Below are 22,584 nucleotides of genomic sequence, written 5' to 3' on the forward strand. Positions count from 1 at the left end.
GCTCAACAGTTTCCTGTGTGCATCAAGAATGGTCCACCACCCAAAGGACATCCAGCCAATATGACAACTGTGGGAAGCATTGGAGTCAACATGTGCCAGCATCCCTTTGGAAAGCTTTCAACACCTTGTAGAGTCCATGTCCCAACGATATGAGGCTGTTCTGAGGGTAAAAGGGGTGCAACTCAATATTAGGACGGTGTTCCTCATGTTTGATATACTCAGTGTATAGCACACATATACACTCTTCCAAATGGAAACGAGTCATTAAATCATGGTGTTTCATCCTCTTTGGAAAAAGTTAAATGTATGTAACACAGAAATCCATCACTCAAATTTTCAGTGATCAAGTGACAGCTAAATTGAGAATAACTTTGTACAATTGAGAGCGGCAAAATACAGTATTATTGGAATTTATTCCACCGTTTCTAAAATGATTCACCTAAAGGGCGTTATGGGTTTTTGGTGAAGGGCGTTGTGTTTTTTTGCAGAAAAAGCAGTAGTCTCTAACAGCATAGGAACATAAGGGGATAATATAATAATAATAATATATGCCATTTAGCAGACGCTTTTATCCAAAGCGACTTACAGTCATGTGTGCATACATTCTACGTATGGGTGGTCCCGGGGATCGAACCCACTACCCTGGCGTTACAAGCGCCATGCTCTACCAACTGAGCTACAGGACCACGGATAGATGGATGGTGTAGTCAAACTATTCGAACATAAGACGTGGACAATCCTTATGCGACGTGCTTAGCTAGACACTGATAATACACCAACCCAGACCACACCTCAACACTTCAACCAGAGAGTATCCGCATGCAGCTCCGAAAGACTGTGTGGGGGGGATTCTGAATGGTCCACCTCTTTTCAGTCATGATTGGAACGTGTCTGGGAATGCAGCGGGTGGCAAGGTTGGGGCGTTCAAATTAGAGGTTGACCGATTAATCGGAATGGCCGATTAATTAGGGCCGATTTCAAGTTATCATAACAATCAGTAAATCTGCATTTTTGGACACTGATTATGGCCGATTACATTGCACTCCATGAGGAGACTACGTGGCAGGCTGACTACCTGTTACGCGAGTGCAGCAAGAAGCCATGGTAAGTTGCTAGCTAGCATTAAACTTACCTTATAAAAAACAATCAATCTTAACATAATCACTAGTTAACTACACATGGTTGATGATATTACTAGTTTATCTAGCTTGTCCTGCGTTGCATATAATCGATGCGGTGCCTGTTAATTTCTCATTGAATCACAGCCTACTTCGCCAAACGGGTGATGATTTAACAAGCGCATTCGCAAAAAAAGCACTGTCGTTGCACCAATGTACCTAACCATAAACATCCATGGCTTTCTTTAAAATCTATACACAAGTATATATATTTTAAACCTGCATATTTTGTTAATATTGTCTGCTAACACAAATTTATTTTAACTAGGGAAATTGTGTCACTTCTCTTGCGTTCAGTGCAAGCAGAGTCAGGGTATTTGCAGCAGTTTGGGCCGCCTGGCTCGTTGTGAACTGTGTGAAGACCATTTATTCCTAACAAAAACTAATTAATTTGCCAGAATTGTACATAATTATGACATAACATTGAAGGTTGTGCAATGTAACAGCAATATTTAGACTTAGGGATGCCACCCGTTAGATAAAATACGGAACGGTTCCGTATTTCACATTTCAATAAACGTTTTGTTTTCTAAATGATAATTTCCGGATTTGACCATGTTAATGACCTACGGCTCGTATTTCTGTGTGTAATTAAGTTTATAATTTTATAATTATAATTAAGTCTATGATTTGATATTCGATAGAAAAGTCTGACTGAGTGGTGGTAGGCAGCAGCAGGCTCATAAGCATTCATTCAAACAGCATGTTTGTGCGTTTGCCAGCAGCTCTTCGCTGTGCTTCAAGCATTGAGCTGTTAATGACTTCAAGCCTTTCAACTCCCGAGATTAGGCTGCTGTAACCGATGTGAAATGGCTATCTAGTTAGCGGGGTGGGCGCTAAGTGTTTAAATCGGTGACGTCACTCGCTCTGAGACCTTGAAGTAGTTGTTCCCCTTGCTCTGCAAGGGCCGCGGCTTGTGGAGAGATGAGTAACGATGCTTCGAGCGTAGCTGTTGTCGATGTGTTCCTGGTTCGAGGAGAGGGATGGAAGCTATACTGTTACACTGGCTATACTAAAGTGCCTATAAGAACATCCAATAATCAAAGGTATATGAAATACAAGTGGTATAGAGAAAAATAGTCCTATAATTCCTATAATAACTACAACCTAAAACTTCTTACCTGGGAATATTGAAGACTCATGTTAAAAGGAACCACCAGCTTTCATATGTTCTCATGTTCTGAGGAAGGAACTGAAACGTTAGCTTTTTTACATCGCACATATTGCACTTTTACTTTCTTCTCCAACACTTTGTTTTTGCATTATTTAAACCAAATTGATCATGTTTCATTATGTATTTGAGGCTAAATTGATTTTATTGATGTATTGTATTAAGTTAAAATAAAAGTCTTCATTCAGTATTGTTTTAATTGTCATTATTACAAATTAATTAATAAAAATAAATAAAACTATCGGTATAGGCTTTTTTTTGGTCCTCCAATAATCGGTATTGGCATTGAAAAATCATAATTGGTCAACCTCTAGTTCAAATGATCCATCTCAAATTGCACACCAGCCTCCATATAGAAGTCTCTAAGAAGCAATGCAAACGAAGGGGACCTAACAACAGCGCTGGCAAGACGTCACAGAAGACAGGATTGTTTCAAAACCAAGAGAAACACACAGGCTAAATCGATGGCTCCATGTTTACATGAAAATACCTTACGGAATTAGAGGGCTGAGAGGTGCTGTCAGTCATCAACTCCTTAACAATATCCCTGCTCTTAACAGTCACTGACAGTCACAGCCATTTAGACCATGAGTATGAGATCCAACCTGTGGCCTTCTCTTCTGATGAGCGCATAATTCACTTGGCTTAGTATGCATGTTCTCTTCCAGTATTGGCACAGCATGGACGATTTGGGCTTAATTATAGCCTAGCCAAATCTATACAGGATGGAAGTGGTGGGCTTAAGTAGGCCTACATGGAATAATACCCTCTTTGCAGTGTACCATTAACAAACAGGGTGGTACTACTGGTCCTAGAGTTCCCACAATTTGGAGATAGTGGTGTGGCTGTTCATATTAAACACAAGAGCCTTTTATTCTTCTGTAACATGCAATGTCTGATTAAAACAGTGTTCACTGCAAAGCAAAGAATGGGAATACGTCATTTGTTGACCTTTTGATTAGATTATATCAATTTGGGAAGGGTAGGCCGACTTCTACAGTGACCTTCAATTGAGTTGACACAGGGACAGGGAAAGAGTGCTAGCAAGGTTACTTGTTCATCTGAATGTCAATTCACCTTCCTCATCCTCACAACATGACAGTAAAGGTAAGATTTTTTCCCTAAAAACCCAGGTATTGTAGTTCATAATGTTGCACTTTCTGCTATGTATTGTGGAGGAGAGTTGTTGAACATTTCAAAAGGCTTTGGTAATTGTGCTTTGAGAGTATTCACTTAATCTATTGCCAGGACAGAGAAGAGCTTGAACTGGGCTGAGTGGGAGCTGCCCTCCTGTAGGGGTCGGAGGGCCAAAAGACCAGTATGTGGCAGAACGGAGTGCTCGGGTTGGGGTGAAGGGTTTGAGCATAGCCTGAAGGTGGGGGGGGGGCAGTTCCTCTTACTGCTCTGTAGGCAACATGGTCTTGAAGTGGATGTGAGCTTCAACTGGAAGTCAGTGGAAAGGGCAGAGGCTGCAGTGTTCTGGATAAATTGCAGAGGTTTGATGGCACAAGTGGGGAGCCCAGCCAACAGTGAGATGCAGTAGTCCAGATGGGAGATTACAAATTCCTGGATTAGGACCTGCACCGCTTTCTGTGTGAGGTAGGGTCGTACTCTACGGATGTTGCAGAGCATGAAACTGCACGAGCGAGTCACTGCTTTGAGGTTTGCAGAGAACAACAGCGTGTTATCCTGGGTCATGCCAAGGTTCTTTGCACTCTGGGAGGGCAACACTGTGGAGTTGTCAACTGTGATGAAGAGGTCTTTGAGCAGGCAGGCCTTCCCCGGGAGGAAGAGCAGCTCTATCTTGTCGAGGTTGAGTTTGAGGTGGTGGGCAGACATCCAAGCTGAGATACAGTGGCAAGAAAAAGTATGTGAATCCTTTGGAATTAGCTGGATTTCTGCATAAATTAGTCTTCACATTTGATCTGATCATCTAAGTCACAGTAATTGACAAACATAGTTTAAGCACACAAATAATTGTATTTTTCTTATCTATATTGAATTCATAATTGTACACTTTCACAGTGTAGGTTGGACAAAGCATGTGAACCCCTAGACCCCAGCTAACCTGGGGTCCAATCAATGAGACAAGATTGGAGATGTTGGTTAGAGCTGCCTTGCCGTATAAAAGACACTCACAAAATATGAGTTTGCTATTCACAAGAAGCATTGCCTGATGTGAACCATGCCTCGAACAAATGAGATCTCAGAAGACCTACGATTAAGAATCGTTGACTTGCATAAAGCTGGAAAGAGTTACAAAAGTATCTCTAAAAGCCTTGATGTTCATTAGTCCACAGTAAGATAAATTGTCTAGAAATGGAGAAAGTTCAGCAATGTCGTTACTCTCCCTAGGAGTGGCTGTCCTGCAAAGATGACTGCAAGAGCACAGCGCAGAATGCTCAATAAGGTTAAGAAGAAGCCTAATGTCAGCTAAAGACATACAGAAATCTCTGGAACATGCCAACATCTCGATTGACGAGTCTACGATATGTACAACACTAAACAAGAATGGTGTTCATGGGAGGACACCACGGAAGAAGCCACTGCTGTCCAAAAAAAACATTGCTGCACGTCTGAAGTTTGCAAAAGGGCACCTGGATGTTCCACAGCGCTACTGGCAAAATATTCTGTAGACAGATGAAACTACAGTTGATTTGTTTAGAAAGAACACACAACACTATGTGTGGAGAAAGAAAAAGGCACAGCACACCAACATCAACACCTCATCCCAACTGTAAACTATGGTGGACGGAGCATCATGGTTTGGGGCTGCTTTGCTGCCTCAGGGCCTGGACAGCTTGCTATCAGACGGAAAAATCAATTCCCATGTTTATCAAAACATTTTGCAGGAGAATGATAGGCTATCGGTCTGCCAATTGAAGCTCAACAGAAATTGGGTGATGCAACAGGACAATGACCCAAAACACAGAAGTAAATCAACAACAGAATGGCTTCAACAGAAGAGTCCTGACCTCAACCCGATTGAGATGCTGTTGCATGACCTCAAGAGAGCAGTTCACACCAGACATCCCAAGAATATTGCTGAACTGAAACAGTTTTGTAAAGACGAATGGTCCAAAATTCCTCCTGACCGTTGTGCAAGTCTGATCCGCAACTACAGAACATGCTTGGTTGAGGTTATTGCTGCCAAAGTAGGGTCAAACTGTTATTAAATCCAAGGGTTCACATACTTTTCCCAACCTGAACTGTGAATATTTGTCTATTTCTGTGACCTTTCTGTGACCTAGATGAAGATTAATCAAATTTTATGACCAATTTATGCAGAAATCCAGGTATTCATTGATTATTATTAGGCTATTATCCATATTATTATTTAGCCAAATAGTTTATCTAAATGTCCAATGTGAAAAGCCTAGGCATCATAAGACAAATTGCATTAGAAATGGTCTCCATGACAATCTCTGTTATAAACCTCTTATAACTGGCATATAAACCACCAAATTTAGTGAGTGAGTGACTGAACAGGTTTCCTATATCTCACACCTGTGCTTCCATTACACAAAAACACGAGTGCTTTCCTCCAAGTCCCTTTTTTAAATTGCCATGAATTACTTGCCTGCTAAATGGCATATATTACTAACGACGCCACGCCCACGGGCGTTAGTTTCTTCTCTGCAATGAGTCTGGATCGGAGTTCATCCCCGACAATTTTTTTTTAAAAATTTTATTTTACCTTTATTCAAGTCAGTTAAGAACATATTCTTATTTTCAATGACAGCCTGGGAACAGTGGGTTAACTGCCTGTTCAGGGGCAGAACGACAGATTTGTACCTTGTCAGCTCGGGGGTTTGAACTCGCAACCTTCCGGTTACTAGTCCAACGCTCTAACCACTAGGCTACGCTGCCGCCCCGTTTCTAGAACGCAAACACATTCTAACCATTCGGATTGATCCAGAAATCGATGGGTTGGGCCAGAACACATATGGGCGAAGCAGCATTTAGAAAATATGTCATTGGCTTTGATATTCTGATTGGTTAGAAATTATCCAATCACTTGTGTTATACAACAATGCTCATTTTGACATTATCACAAACAACTTCAATGATCAGTAGCAAATCGTAGAGCAGCAGAAGAATTCCGCTTGAGTCGTCAGGCAAGTTAATTACAGTCATTTCTGTAAAACATGAGGCCGCTTTGGTGTAGCCTACTAAATTAGGAATCTAATCTCTTTCAGCAAACCTGGGCCTATAGTCTAGGAGACCTTATGATAACACACAATTCACCTAAACATTAAATGGACATCAAGAGTCCATTTACATTTAAACCAGAGAGGGTAGGCCCATCTTCCCCTTCAAAATGTTTTAAATTGTACTGTTTTGATCTTTGGTAGTGAATTTGACTTTTATAACATGCCAAGTGATGCTATGGCATCTGCTCCTGCTTTTATGTTGCATCTTTTGAACATCCAGTGCCAAAAGTTCTTCTTAACCGGTTGCCCTGGCGAATTCGGGACAGTGTATGGCTCATCAAAAAGCAGTTTTACAGTGTATACATTTTGCTCTGAATAGGTAGAAAATAACCCTAAAGCATACCACCTCACGGAAGGAAATCTGAGGTCAAAACGAGTCGTCTGGATGTGAGAAAAACACCTTTCCCTACTTGAACGTCCTCAGGGAGCGACATAAACAACGTGAAGCTAGCAAAACAGCAAGTATCTATTTGCTGCGCATCACGAGCGCCAAATTAGCAATCTAAGCAGTTGTCAGAAAACGATGGATAAAAACATTGATTAGTGATATTAGATAATTTGCTTTACTACCTGTCGGTAGCTACCCACAGTAGCTAACGTTAGCTAGTTAACGTTAGCTACTAACTAGCAAGGGAGATGCCAAGCTAACGTTCGCTAACTTAGCTAACACAGAGGGACTGCACATTTAGCTAATATTACAACTGGTTGTGAAACACTATTAGCATGTTCTACCTATATCAAGATGCGAACCATTGCTGAAGTGCAGCTGTATTAGTTCTGATGTCAAGCTAACGGCTAATAGCTAGCTACTGCAGCCATAGCAGGATTTACTCACCATGTTGATGCAGTGGTGCTGAAAAGGACTCCAACGCTGACACCTGTCACATTAAGCTCCCCGAGTCGAAAATCGAGCGTCGCGGAGCACATAAAGCCTGTTCTAAAGTTAGTAATGTTTAAGAGTAATGAATTTGTAAATCAAACTGCTTCCCGGTTGCTGCAATTATATTTAAATGATCCATTCATTCAACCTCGGTTGCCGAGTGTTTTGAACGGTCGTCACTAAGTGACACGGCCACAAAGTCATAAACCCCGACTATTTCTACAATTTATCTTCTTAAAATGTGATCTTAACCCTTACCAGACTGCTAATCTCAAGCCTAACCCTAAAATTCTAACCAAAAAGCAAATGGTTGTTTTCATACATTTTTACGATAAAGCCAATTTAGATTTTGTGGCTGGGGTAACTAGTGGAAACCGTTTTCAACTGGAGTAGAGGTCATGCTAATAGGCGTCACTGGATATGCCAGTTTACAGTATGACTGATGTGAGCGTTATTTTCCTTTACCAAACACTTGCGAACTGTATTTAAACCCGTATTCAAGAACAGTGAGATATTGCATACGTTCTACGGTATTATATTGATTTTATTACGGCATTATGGACCCTAAAACGGAAAACTTAAAGGTACACGTGACTTTTATTTTAGAGCTGGGAGATGGTGTTGCCAATTTAGCAACTTTGTCGCTAGATTTAGCGATTTTTTCAGACGCCTCCATCTAATTGTATTGGTTAAAGTCTATAGCGGCAAATGTATAAGCCTGCCCCAGTGACGTTTGCTTGATTTAACGACTTCCCTGTTTGTGTATGTGCCTGCTCTGCTGTGCTGCTCGCTACTCCGCCGGCTGCTGCTGAATGTGTGTGTGCATTCGTCACTTGCGCGCATTTCCCCCGCCTCTCGGTCTTCTATGGAATCAATATCATGCCAAATGTAAATCACTTTCCACAAATGCAAATCACCAATTCTGAAAAGATTTGACATTGGTCCCTAGATCCTCAAAAGGTTCTACAGCTGCACCACCGAGAGCACCCTGACCAGTTGCATCACTGCCTGGTATGGCAACTTCCCGGCATCTGTAGTGTGAACGGCCCAGTACATCACTGGGGCCAAGCTTCCTGCCATCCAGGACCTCAGAGGAAAGCCCATAAAATTGTCAGAGACTCCAGTCAACCAAGTTATAGACTGTTTTCTTTGCTACCACACGGCAAGAGGTACCGGAGAGCCAAGTCTAGGACCAAGAGGCTCCTCAACAGCTTCTACCCCCAAGCCATAAGAGCCACCGGACAATTTACATTGACCACCCCTCCCCTCCCTTTTGTACACTGCTGCTACTCACTGTTTATTATCTATGCATAGTCACTTCACCCCCACCTACATGTACAAATGATTCAACTAACCTGTACCTCCACACACTGACTCGGTACTGGTGCCCCCTGTATATAACCTCATTGAAATTCTTATTGTGTTACTTTTTTATTATAATGTTTTATTATAGTCTACTTGGTAAATATTTTCTTAACTCTTCTTGAACTGCACTCTTGGTTATGTGTTTGTAAGTATGCATTTCAAGGAAAAGTCTACACTTGTTGTTGTATTCAGAGCATGTGACAAATAAAGTTCGATTTGAATCCACAAATGTAAAACACTTTCCACAAATGTCAATTACCAATCCACAAATGTAAATCGCCAATCCACAAATGTAAATCACTTTTCACAAATGTAAATCACCAATCCACAAATGTAAATCACCAATCCACAAATGTAAATCACCAATCCACCAATTAAATCACCAATCCACAAATGTAAATCACCAATCCACAAATGTAAATCACCAATCCACCAATGTAAATCACCAATCCACAAATGTAAATCACCAATCCACAAATGTAAATCACTTTTCACAAATGTAAATCACCAATCCACAAATGTAAATCGCTATCCGCAAATGCAATTCACTATCCACAAACAAACACCTTTTGATTTGCATTTTCAAATTGATATATTGCATTATTAAAAAATTATAACTGCAGATATGCGGGTCATTTCCAAGGGCCTTAAGTAAAATGACTGCCATACAGATTTGCACGTAGGAGAGATATGCGCAAACATGACAGATATGGCAGACCTGCAACTCCATATTTGGAAGCGCTTAGGTCACCTGACTTTTGACAGGGATTTGAGGACAAGAAATAGACAAGAAGTTATCACGCATAGAAAGTGATTTGTATTCATAGAAAAAAGGTTTCTACCCATAGAAAGCGATTTATATAAATCGCTGGCAGCCTCTCGTTTGGTCATGTTGATGCCTGCCTTTCAACACTGCAGAAATTATAGTATGGTAACCATAATATGTTAACCATATGTGTAACCAACGTAAATAATCGAAACCCTAGCCCTAGATTACTCCATATTTCTCCACACAATGAGCATTAAGATAAATATTCCTGAGGGGGCTCTAACCGTTTTCCCAGGAGAGGCATGCAAAAGGTAGAAGGAAGATGTAGGGGATATGGGATCAGACTTTGTAACAGTATTTCTTCCACCCTTCTCCTCACTCCAACCTTGGCTTGAATCAGGGATTCTCTGCACACATTGACAACAGTCACCCTTGAAGCATTGTTACCCATCGCTCCACAAAAGCCACAGCCCTTGCAGTGCAAGGGAAACAACTACTTCAAGGGCTTAGAGATTGTGATGTCACCGATTTAAACGCTATTAGCGGTTAGCAGTGATCCAGGTAAACAACACCATCAATGGGACAACGTTTTTTCTACGACTACAAATTGCTTTCTATGCGTGAGAACTTTTTTGTCTTTATGGCAGTCATTTTACTTAAGGCCCTTGGAAATTACCTGCATATCTGCAGTTATATTTTTTTAATATCGATTTACAACTACAAATCAAAAGGTGTTTGTTTGTGGATAGTGAATTGCATTTGTGGAAAGTGACTTACATGTGTGGATTGGTGATTTACGTGTGTGGAAAGTGATTTACCTTTGTGCATTGGTGATTTACAATTGTGAATACATTTAACATGATACTGATCCCACGTTCTCCCTACAGCTGCAGCAGCAAATGAAGTGCATTTATTAAATCAGTTCCTTGTTGTTAAATGACACCACAGCTTTCCAAGGCATAAATATGAATAATAATACTCTGTTTTGTCTTTTCTGTTACATTTTTCAAAATGTTTTGTTCTCCTTCAAACATGCTATTTAGTTTTGCTTTGGGGAATTTATCTTTCATCATGGAGTTGAAATGGGAAACTGGGATGCTAGCAAAGCCAGGAGAAGATTAGTTCTGGGACATGGATATGGGAAGTTGGATTTCAGAGAGGGAAGGATGAAAAAGAGGAGGAAGGGGAAGAAGAGAGTGAGGAAAGCAGAGGTTGAGTTTGAATCTGGTGGTGATGACGATAGAGGGGGAGCTGGTGTGTCGAACAAGAATGAGGTTACGTACAAACATAGAGAGCCGTGTGCCAGACCCGAGTTCTGGAGGTGAAATGGAATTGAATGAGGGACATTTAAGTGAGGTGGAAGGTGTGGTGAGGAGCTTGGAGCCCGAGCCTTGCATCGATAGACATGGTTATGATAAAGATGAGTTTGGTCCAGTGGGAATGAGATTTTTGGAGAAAGTGGGTCCAGACCTTTTGGCTGATCCATATGTGGCATCAGGTTGGGTGGAAAAGATGTTGGGCGCTGTTGAGTCGGTGAAGGTAACCCGAAGTGGACTTGTGATGTTAGTTTGTGTTTCCTCTGTCCAGAGGGAGTGGGCACTCTGTGACGCAACTTGATCTGTATCTTGCTTTTAGGAACAGTGCACCATTGAAGGGAGTGATTTCTGGGCTAGCGTTAAGTGTGGAGGTGGAGCAATTAAAGATTAAGATTCCTGGTATTTGTGAAGGTTGTGGGGAGCGTGGTGAAACAGAAGTGACACAGGCTGTTCTTTGGAGCATTGAATCAGTCTTTACCCAACAAAGTCATGTTAGGATATTTGAGTTATGCTGTTAAAGCTTTCGTGCTGAAACCACTGCGGTGTTACAGGTGCCACATTTATGGTCATGTCACAGCAGTGTGTAGGAGGGAGATTTCAGAATGTGGGAAATGTGCAGGAGGACAGAGGGACAGAGGAATGTGTAGTTTCGGGGGAAAAAGTTATGTGTGTCAACTGTTGGGGTTCCCATGTTGCTGGGGATCGGAGGTGTCCGGTGCAGGAGAGGGAGGTTGAGGTGACAAGAAGTTGTCGGATGCTGAAGCAGTGAAGAAAGTAGAGAAGGATGGATGAAAGGGGAGGGATTCTAATATGATCCCTGTGAGTAGTAGATCTATGAGGAGGGATAGGCCAACTAGTGATATATGCTTCAGTAAGGTCGGCTTGTTAGCGTTCATAGCAATGGTTACCAAATGTTGTGGTCAATGTGGTGGCAGCTGCAGCAAAGTCCTTTTTTCCCTTTTTGTATCAAAGTGTAATTGATTTATACTATAGTTGCTTTTATTTTATTTTCACCTTTGTTTAATCAGGTAGGCCAGTTGAGAACAAGTTCTCATTTACAACTGCAACCTGGCCAAGATAAAGCAAAGCAGTGCGACAAAAACAACAGAGTTGCACATAAACAAACGTACAGTCAATAACACAAGATAAAAGAAAAAAGGAAAAATCTATGTACAGTGTGTGCAAATGTAGAAGAGTAGGGAGGTTGGCAATAAATAGGCCCTTGAGGCAAAAATAATTCTAATTTAGCATTAATACTGGAGTGGTAGATGTGCAGATGATGTCGTTTAAGTAGAAACACTGGGGTGCAAAAGAGCACGAGGGTAATAATAAGTAATAATAGGGGGATAAGGTAGTCGCTGTGCTATTTACAGATTGGCTGTGTACTACAGGTACAGTGATTGGTGAACTGCTCAGACAGCTGATGCCTAAAGTTAGAGAGGGAGTTATAAGACTCTAGCTTCATAGATTTTTGAAATTTGTTCCATTCATTGGCAGAACTGGAGAGCTGGAAGGTAAGGTGGCCAAAAGAGGTGTTGGCTTTGGGGATGACCAGTGCAATAACCTGCTGGAGCGTGTGCTAAGGGTGGGTGTTTGTCAAGAAAATCCCAATGATAATAACTAACAATCAATTTAAAAAATAAAAAAAATTCACCTTTATTTAACCAGGTAGGCTAGTTGAGAACAAGTTCTCATTTGCAACTGCGACCTGGCCAAGATAAAGCATAGCAGTGTGAACAGACAACACAGAGTTACACATGGAGTAAACAATTAACAAGTCAATAACACAGTAGAAAAAAGGGGGAGTCTATATACAATGTTTGCAAAAGGCATGAGGAGGTAGGCGAATAATTACAATTTTGCAGATTAACACTGGAGTTATAAATGATCAGATGATCATGTACAGGTAGAGATATTGGTGTGCAAAAGAGCAGAAAAGTAAATAAATAAAAACTGTGGGGATGAGGTAGGTGAAAATGGGTGGGCTATTTACCAATAGACTATGTACAGCTGCAGCGATCGGTTAGCTGCTCAGATAGCTGATGTTTGAAGTTGGTGAGGGAGATAAGTCTCCAACTTCAGCGATTAGGGATGATCAGTGAGATACACCTGCTGGAGCGCGTGCTACAGATGGGTGTTGCCATCGTGACCAGTGAACTGAGATAAGGCGGAGCTTTACCTAGCAATAAACGTTGACTAATTCCTGAGGTTGAACCATGGGTTTAAGAATAATTAGGCAAAGACTCAGCTTATGCACAAGGTTAGTACAGTTTATTCAGAGAACTTTCCAAAATCCAAAATGCAAACAGTCTTTATAACACACAAACAAGTTCAAATCTTAATCTATGCCTTGCTCAGACAGTCAGTGTTTTTCCACTACACAGATACATTGTTTCTTTAATCTGCAACATGTTTCATAATTTTCTGCAAGCCTAACAGTCTCACCCCTCCACGGGTGGAGACAGAATGTCCTGTAAGGAACACAGTAGTACAACTCGTCTGTCGATAGCTCCTCTTATCATTTGTTTCCCACTTGCACCCTGCTTACATACTAAAAAGGAACAAAAGTTCCTTGTTCTAATTCTGACTAAAACTACACACATCAGATTATAGTTTTATGATTCTAATACATTTCATACAATTATATGGTTTCAGAGTGGAATTACTTAATCATTATCTTTAAACATATAAATTATTTTATCAATCCACCCCTAATGACTAAATAATACACACTGATATATCAAACACTATATGGAAACATAAATGTTATACAAGAATAAACCAAACCAATACCGGTATTTACATCCGATACTCATCAATGACTGTTCTAGGCCTACATCCAATTACAACTCTTCCTGTTAGGATTTTCATCATCATTTTCATGAAAGGAACAGTCTGTCGAAACATTGAAGATAGTCTCATCTAACATTGGCTCCTCGTGGTTAAAAGAAACAGAGCCATCTCCTAGGCCTGGAGGCCTGTATTCGTCATCCCACTGGTCGGAGCTTGGAATCGGTCCGTATCTCACCATCTGTTGCGTCATCGACCTCTCTAGAGTTCTGGTGATCAAACCTCTCACACATGGGACCAAACAGCATCCACACAAAACCAACACTCATACAGGTGAAAGCAGCCCACAATACAGTACGTACAATATTTTTCTATTTCCCAAACATGCTATCGAACCACCCTGTCAGGGAAGTACCCACCCCAGAGCTAATGTGGTCAAACCTGCCAGGGCCTTGGTCACTGATCCGTCTGGAGCTGTGTTATTTAAAAAATAAACGTACAGCAATGAACCCGAATCATTCTACATACCCCGCCCTTTTCTGCCAATAACATATCGAGACTCAGTCTATTTTACCAGGTCATGAGGGAGGTGGCGGATAATTGGTCAGAGAACCACTTTACTGCATCCCCAGTATCATTCACGAATCGCTGTTGATTATAATAGATGTCATTAATCCAATCCACATTTTTATTTATTGTCAACCACCAAAATAATGTAGTGGTAAAGCCTTCACATATTTGATTCATAGCTTTGTATTCATCTGGAATTTCCCTGAGGATGCCAATAGCATCCATCTAGACAAAGCTACTCTCATCCTGGTCAAAACTCCTCCTGTGCCTACTTTATCCTCCTATAACTGGCCTCTGATGACTAACTTGAACTGGTTGGACCAATAACCCCGTGGTGTAATTTTCTAACCACCTTTTTTGGTAGTTTATTTCATATGCATCTTTATTACTACGGGGCTATTCTTAAACAATGTTTTAGCAACCACATTGTCCACTCCACATTGTGTCTACCTTTCACCACTTTATGTGTTGTGTTGAGTTGTGCATAGCTATGGTGAGTCTTTCCATTGTCCCTTGGTTGTGAAGGATATACGTAGATGCTAATTGGTCTATAAACAGTTGGACAGGTTGAAAGCCCCTCCCTCTGTTTATATGATACTGTATCAAATCAAATTGTATTTGTCACATGTGCTGAATACAACAGGTGTAGACCTTACAATGAAATAAATGCTTACTTACAAGCCATTAACCAACAATCCAGTTAAGAAAAATACAATAAAATAAGAAATAAAGTAACAAATAATTAAAGAGCAGCAGTAAAATAACAATAGCAGTTGCTATATACAAGGGGTACCGGTACAGAGTCAATGTGCGGGGGCACCGGTCAGTCTGGGTAATTGAGGTAATATATACATGTAGGTAGAGTTGTTAAAGTGACTTATGCATAGATAATAACAGAGAGTAGCAGCAGCATAAAAGAGGAGGGGGGCAATGCAAGTAGTCTGGGTATCCATTTGATTAGATGTTCAGTAGTCTTATGGCTTGGAGTAGAAGCTGTTTAGAAGCCTCTTGGACTTAGACTTGGTATTCTGGTACCGCTTGCCGTGCGATAGCAGAGAGAACAGTCTATGACATTTTTTTAGTGCATTCCTCTGACACTGTGTGGTATAGAGGTCCTGGATGGCAGGAAGCTTGGCCCCAGTGATGTACTGGGTTGTACGCACTACCCTCTGTAGTGCCTTGCAGTCGGAGGCCGAGTAGTTTCCATACCAGGAAGTGATGCAACCAGTCAAGATGCTCTCGATGTTGCAGCTGTAGAACCTTTTGAGGATCTGAGGACCTAAGCCAAAACTTTTTCAGTCTCCTGAGGGGGAATAGGTTTTGTCGTGCCCTCTCACAACTGTCTTAGTGTGTTTGGAGCATGTTAGTTTGTTGGTGATGTGGACACCAAGGAACTTGAAGCTTTCAACCTGCTCCACTAGCACCGTCGATGAGAATGGGGGCGTGCTCAGTCCTATTTTTCCTGTAGTCCACAATCATCTCCTTAGTCTTGATCACGTTGAGGGAGAGGTTGTTGTCCTGGCACCACACGGCCAGTTCTCTGAACTCCTCCCTATATGCTGTCTCATTGTTGTTGGTGATCAGGCCTGTTGTATCATCGGGTAACTTAATGATGGCGTTGGAGTTGTGCCAGTCATGAGTGAACAGGGAGTACAAGAGTGGACTGAGGGGCCCCTGAGGGGCCCCCATGTTAAGGATCAGCGTGGCGGATGTGTTGTTACCTTCCCTTCCGTCAGGAAGTCTAGGATCCAGTTGCAGAGGGAGGTGTTTAGTCTGCAGTAGTTTATGTGTCTGGGGGCTAGGGTAGTCTGTTATATCTGGAGTATTTCTCCTGTCTTATCCAGTGTCCTGTGTGAATTTAAGTATGCTCTCTCTAATTCTCTCTCTCTCGGAGGACCTGAGCCCTAGGACCATGCCTCAGGACTATCTGGCATGATGAGTCCTTGCCGTCCCCAGTCCACCTGGCCGTGCTGCTGCTCCAGTTTCAACTGCGGCTATGGAACCCTGACCAGTTCACCGGACGTGCTACCTGTCCCAGACCTGCAGTTTTCAACTCTAGAGACAGCAGGAGCGATAGAGATACTCTCAATGATTGGCTATGAAAAGCCAACTGACATTTACTCCTGAGGTGCTGACTTGTTGCACCCTCGACAACTACTGTGATTATTATTATTTGACCATGCTGGTCATTTATGAACATTTGAACATCTTGGCAATGTTCTGTTATAATCTCCACCCAGCACAGCCAGAAGAGGACTGGCCACCCCACATAGCCTGGTTCCTCTCTAGGTTTCTTCCTAGGTTTTGGCCTTTCTAGGGAGTTTTTCCTAGCCACCGTGATTCTACACCTGCATTTCTTGCTGTTTAGGATTTTAGGCTGGGTTTCTGTACAGCACTTTGATATATCAGCTGATGTAAGAAGGGCTATATAAATACATTTGATTTGATTTTGATTTGATTTGATTAGTCCCAGGGTCCTTAGGTTAGTATTGAGCTTTGAGGGAACTATGTTGTTGAATGCTGAGCTGTAGTCAATGAATAGCATTCTCACACAGGTGTTCCTTTTGTCCAGGTGTGAAAGGGCAGTGTGAAGTGCAATAGAGATTGCATCATCTGTGGATCTGTTGTGGCGGTATGCCAATTGGAGTGGGTCTAGGGTTTCTTGGATAATGGTGTTGATGTGTGATATGACCAGCCTTTCAAAGACCTTCATGGCTACAGATGTGAGTGCTACGGGTCGGTAGTCATTTAGACAGGTTACCTTAGTTTTCTTGGGCACATGGACTATGGTGGTCTGCTTGAAACATGTTGGCATTACGGACTCAGTCTGGTAGAGGTGCTATATATACAAAAGTATGTGTACAACCCTTCAAATTAGTATATTCGGCTATTTCGGCCACACCCGTTGCTGACAGGTATATACAATCGAGCACACAGTCATGCAATCTCCATGGACAAACATTGTCAGTAGAATGGCCTTATTGAAAAGCTTAGTCACTTTCAGCGTGGTCCCATCATAGGTTGTCAACTTTCCAACAAGACAGTTTGTCAAATTTTTGCTCTGCTAAAGCTGCCCCGGTCAACTGTAAGGGCTGTTATTATGAAGTGTAAATGTCTAGGAGTAACAATGGCTCAGCCACAAAGTGGTAGGCCACACAAGCTCACAGAATGGGACCGGCACGCGTCAGCACAGGACCTGTTCGTCGGGAGCTTTGTGAAAGAGGTTTCCATGGCTGAGTAGCCGACACACAAACCTAAGATCACCATGCGCAATGCCAAGCGTCGGCTGGAGTGGTGTAAATCTCGCCGCCATTGGACATGAATCACACTTCACCATCTAGCAGTCCAACGGACTAATCTGGGTTTGACGGATGCCAGGAGAACTCTACCTGCCTGAATGCATAGTACCAAGTGTAAAGTTTGGTGGATGGGGAATAATGGTCTGGGGCTGTTTTTCATGGTTCAGGCGAGGCCTCACTAATGCTCTTGTGACTGATTGGAAGAAAGTCCCTGCAGCAATGTTCCAACATCTAGTGGAAAGCTTTCCCTGAAGAGTGGAGGCTTTTATAGCAGCAAAGGGGGGACCAACTCCATGTTAATGCCCATGATTTTGGTATGAGATGTTCGACAAACAGGTGTCCACATACTTTTGGTCATGTAGTGTACATCAGAGATTGGCCTAGTGTTGGAAGTATCCATTAGGGTAAATTGTGTTTTTGTATTTCTGAATTGTAGTACATTTTACTTAGAAATAGCCTTCATCAACAGTGTAAATAGGACAACAATAGACTATGGTCAATTAACATATGTATGCTACACAGTGTTCAAGATAACAACAAGAAGTATTCAAATCTTACCATAGGAGTTCAAAGTGCTGCTGGTTTTCTGTTTTACCTGATTATGTAACGGGTGTCGTCGTTTGAAGAAGAGGAATCGGACAAAAGCGCAGCGTGGTAAATGTTCATGCTTTTTATTTAAACTGAACACTATAACAAAATAACAAAGAGAATAAACTAAACCGAAACAGTCCTGTCAGGTGCAGAAAACTCTAAACAGAAAGTAACTACCCACAAAGTATAGGTGGGAAAAATCTACCGAAGTATGGTTCCCAATCAGAGACAACGATAGTCAGCTGTCCCTGATTGAGAACCATACCCGGCCAAAACAAAGAAATACGGAACATAGAAAAAGGAACATAGAATGCCCAACCAAATCACACACTGACCAAATCAACATAGAGACATAAAAAGCCCACGCGGTGTCCCAGGTCTAGATCCGTCGCAACACAAATACAATACTGCATGTTTCCACCAGACCAGAGGATTTATTTCAGATATGTAGTAGAGGAAGACAGGATACAACCTAGTACAAGACGATACTTAGTCTGATTAATCAGGCTGTAATACACAATTAATTGGTATATACAGCATGAAACGAACAAATTCATAATCATGTAAATGTTCTGTACAAACCAGAATGTTGAATACAATTACATTTGAACTTACTCTAACGGTTGTCTGTGGTGTTGGTCCTTCAGATGGTTGAAATTTGAGACAAAATAACCACGCAAAGGTATTGCCTGACTTTTTAGAGCACCTGTACTGGAGTTGTTTCTACCCCTGGCACATGTGCAAAACCCTGTAAACACCTGCTCACCTCAGTTATTATGCATGCATTGTGTGCATACCCATGCCAACACATGATCGAAGGCACGTGCACAAGACGAAGTACACAATTGTGCATGTGCCAGGGGATAGAAATATCAAACGGTAAATAGTAATTTTATTCAACATTCTGGCTTGTAAAGAACATTTACACAATTTTGCATTCATTTGTTTCAGGCTGTATATACCAACTAATTGTGTATTGCAGCCTGATTAATCAGAAAAGGCGATACGGTAAGTTAGCCTAAACAATCTGGCATCCTGTCGCTAAAATATGGATTGATACACTGTGGCCTACAGTCATTGCGTATTGAGTTATCGACAAGTCTACACTTGTTTCTAAACTTCGCAATCTAAAAGCAATCTAAATATCTGTAGTGATTAATTGTAGGCCGCCTCTGCAGTCACAAGAATGACTTGTGTCACGCTTACCATTGATGTGACATGGTGGGGGATGGGGAGGAAGCATTGTGTGTGAGAATGTGCATCTGCATGGGTGTGTGCAGCCAGCTTGAGGGCACGCGCACGCCTGTATTTACTTGCACATGCGCATGTGTCCATTCGCCAGTCCAGAGCCCTCCTCTCTCATTGCAGAGATCCCTACCCACATGATGCATCACTCCAGCCCCCAGTGGCATACAGATGTAAGTGCTCATACACAAACACACACACACAGGAGGAGTGCGTTTCTCTTCTCTCAATCTGAAACATCGCTCATCCCCCCGTGTTGGCTTCAGGCCTGAAGTGAGCTCACAGAGAAAGCAATTCATTGTGGAAATATTGTGATATGCATTCACCACAAGTGCTGTGTACATATTTCATTTATACGGTAGGGCATGGTTATTCAAAATGTAATACTTTTCTGACAGTACAGATGTAGGATCGTAATTTGATCGCTCTTTTGTTACTGATGATCTTCTTGCTCTGCAGGAAATGCGGATGAACTCAAAACCCACACTAACACATGGTTATAATAACAGTGTTGCACTTTTCATGTAGCCTACTTTTGGCCAGCTAATAGCCTAACCGCTAATCAAGCAACATTATGGAATAAATGTTAAAATCCTGTTGCAGGATTATTTTTCTGTGACAATATAGGTCAAATTAAAATCCTACATCTGTATATACTGTGACATGGTGACTCCATACATTTCAAAAACATTTTACATTCGTAATAAAAAGCCATGCTCTGTATTGTATTGTGTCCATATTGTAAATGCCCATACATGCTCTATCATTGTTATAAACATCCAGTGTGTCAGCATCCAGTGTGTGCTGTTGAGTTTTACCCATGATTCTAATCCATGCGTCATCCCCTCAGTGTCTCCTGCTCTGTTGAGGTCCCCCTCATGAGCCCTGCCAGATAAATAAAGATAATAGAAATATTACAGTAGAACCTCTGCATATTCAATCCAACACACACATTGCACAATGTCACACTTCATTTTTAATGGCAGGGCTTTTTTCGTTAATCAAATAACAGTTTGAAATGCACTCTATTGATCTCAGCAATATACTAGCTTGGAGTTGAAGGAAATCGAACAAAAAAAACCTGTCACCGACGGCACTGAAAACGGTTTGTCTGGTGTAGCGCCTCCTTCCCCATTCAATCTAATCTACAAGAATGCAAATGACATGCAAATGAAAAATTCTGAATAATTTATGCATTGTGTTGCTTAACGCAAACCAAGAGCTTTTGACTTAAACAGAATAATATAGTAGTGCTGCATACATTTGATTTGCCATAGCAGTGCAGCACACACACACACACACACACGGTTCTGCTTGACAATATGGCACAAGCTGCACATGCAGAAATTTACTCTACTTGTATTTTAGTAAGAAAGTAAATACATCCTTCTAAATCATATTATTGTGTGACAGGCTGGGTTGTTTCTGTGCTGTGATCAACCAGACCTCCACCTCGACCACACCTGAATGTTAGTAGGACTACTGTAGTCTATACCAGTGAGCTCATATACAGGCCCTTCGTCTCTTTACTTTTCTTGCTGAACATTTAACTGTATTTCAAATCCATTGTCGTTACTTGGAGATGGATGGAATGTTGCTGGGTTGTTGTTTTGACTGTTATGTACCAAATGATTTCTCACAAATGTTTTGTGAAATTTGCTGAAGCTATAGGTTACATCATTAGCTAATTGTAGCAATTGAAACATGTGGGTTATTTTGATATTATGAGCTGCTACTATTACTGTTGTTATTTTGATATTATGAGCTGCTACTATTACTGTTGTTATTTTGATATTATGAGCTCCTACTATTACTGTTGTTATTTTGTTTTTATATATTAGTTCATTTTCTTACTTTTTAACCTCACTGTTGGGAAAGGGCTTGTAAGTCAGCATTTCACAGTAAAGTCTACACTTGTTGTATTCGGCACATGTGACAAATATCATTTTATTTTATTTTGATTTGCTGCTATTTTAATATGTGAACATTACCCCTGTTGACTTTAGATCATACAACACAGCAACATGGACCTTCCAATGCCCTTCCTTGGACCATATGTGATTCTCAATTGGATACATCTGTCCACTCCTCGACTCCTCTGTCCTCCATTTCCTCCATGAGTTAACTGATAAATGGTCGCCACAAGTTAGTAGGAGAACGGAGGAGTTTGCTACTCTCCTCGATAGCCTCCTCCGATGGGGGATGCACAAGTGTATCCTAGCGCAGAAGAGATTTGAAATCAGCTGGATTGTTGCTGGATTGTTTTTAGTTTTTTTGGGGTGGTGATTCTGTAAGACTCCTTTTAATATGACTGAATTCTTTCAACGAGTGCTTTGAGGGGCCATCCGAAAGGGCCTGAAAAGGGGGGGGGGCTAGGCCTGAGTGGGCTCTATGAGGGGTCCATTGGGTCAGAGCGACCCCATGCTAGGATACACCCACACCTTTCACTCCCCTCACCTCCCCTCTCTCCTGCAGAACCACCTTCTAAAGTATCTGTCTAATGGAAGGGGAGGTGCCAGTGTGTTTGGAGCGAGGTCAGCCACCCTGTGTCCCGCTTTGACTGTGCAGGGTAAGAATGTGCAGGGTAAAACAACAATGGCTCGCTTTTTACCAAGCAACATTTTCTAAAGATAAATAGTTGTGAAATTAGCAGCCCAGACTCTAGAGTGCAGCCAACAGTCATTTTATGCTATTTTGAAGACAGAATTCTACAATAATATAAATATAGCTTAATATAGGTACGCCCTAATTGTACTAATTGTAGTGACTATGATTGGTGTGCTTGTGATTGACAGAGAAAGAGATGGAGGGGGTGGAGGGGGGCAAAAGGTTGGGAGGGAGACAGACTTCATTATAATCAGCTAATTACGGCAGTGGAATTAGAAGTGTCCTTATTTTCTCAGGCGGCAGTCAGAGTGTGGGGACGTTGAAGTGATTCTTAAACCATGGATAGAGCAGACTCTCTATGGGCTGACTATGGGGAGCGGGTGTAGCTTGTTGTAAAACAACAGCATTTGGAGGTGAAAGCCTGTCCCCTCAGCGACCTGCGAGCGCTGGGTCGCAGGGTTCCCCAGGTTCTGGGCACTCATTTGCATTGATGAGGATTTTCTTTATGCTTTAGCTCGGCACATCCACAACCAGCGAGACAGGCATCCCTCTCATCAAATCCTCTGGCCTCACTTGTTGGAATTTAAGC

The 22,584-nt window shown here is 41.7% G+C and overlaps 1 protein-coding gene and 1 long non-coding RNA gene across 2 annotated transcripts in view; one reads left to right on the forward strand and one right to left on the reverse strand.

Moving 5' to 3' along the window:
• The window catches only part of LOC118373136 (transmembrane protein 161B-like), a 36,435-nt gene extending 28,887 nt beyond the window's left edge, over positions 1 to 7,548 (reverse strand). The window contains exon 1 of the mRNA XM_052461218.1: positions 7,399 to 7,548. Within this exon, the coding sequence (XP_052317178.1) occupies positions 7,399 to 7,401 (3 nt within the window). The 5' untranslated portion in view covers positions 7,402 to 7,548. The remainder of the gene's footprint in view (positions 1 to 7,398) is intronic.
• On the forward strand, positions 7,394 to 10,555 carry LOC127907226 (uncharacterized). Its single transcript, XR_008063793.1, has 2 exons — positions 7,394 to 7,505; positions 8,393 to 10,555. It is a non-coding gene; the product is annotated as an uncharacterized LOC127907226 (long non-coding RNA).
• The last annotated feature ends 12,029 nt before the right edge of the window (positions 10,556 to 22,584 follow it).

This window comes from Oncorhynchus keta, chromosome 14 (assembly GCF_023373465.1).
Source record: "Oncorhynchus keta strain PuntledgeMale-10-30-2019 chromosome 14, Oket_V2, whole genome shotgun sequence".
In the NCBI taxonomy this organism is placed as follows: Eukaryota; Metazoa; Chordata; class Actinopteri; order Salmoniformes; family Salmonidae; genus Oncorhynchus; species Oncorhynchus keta.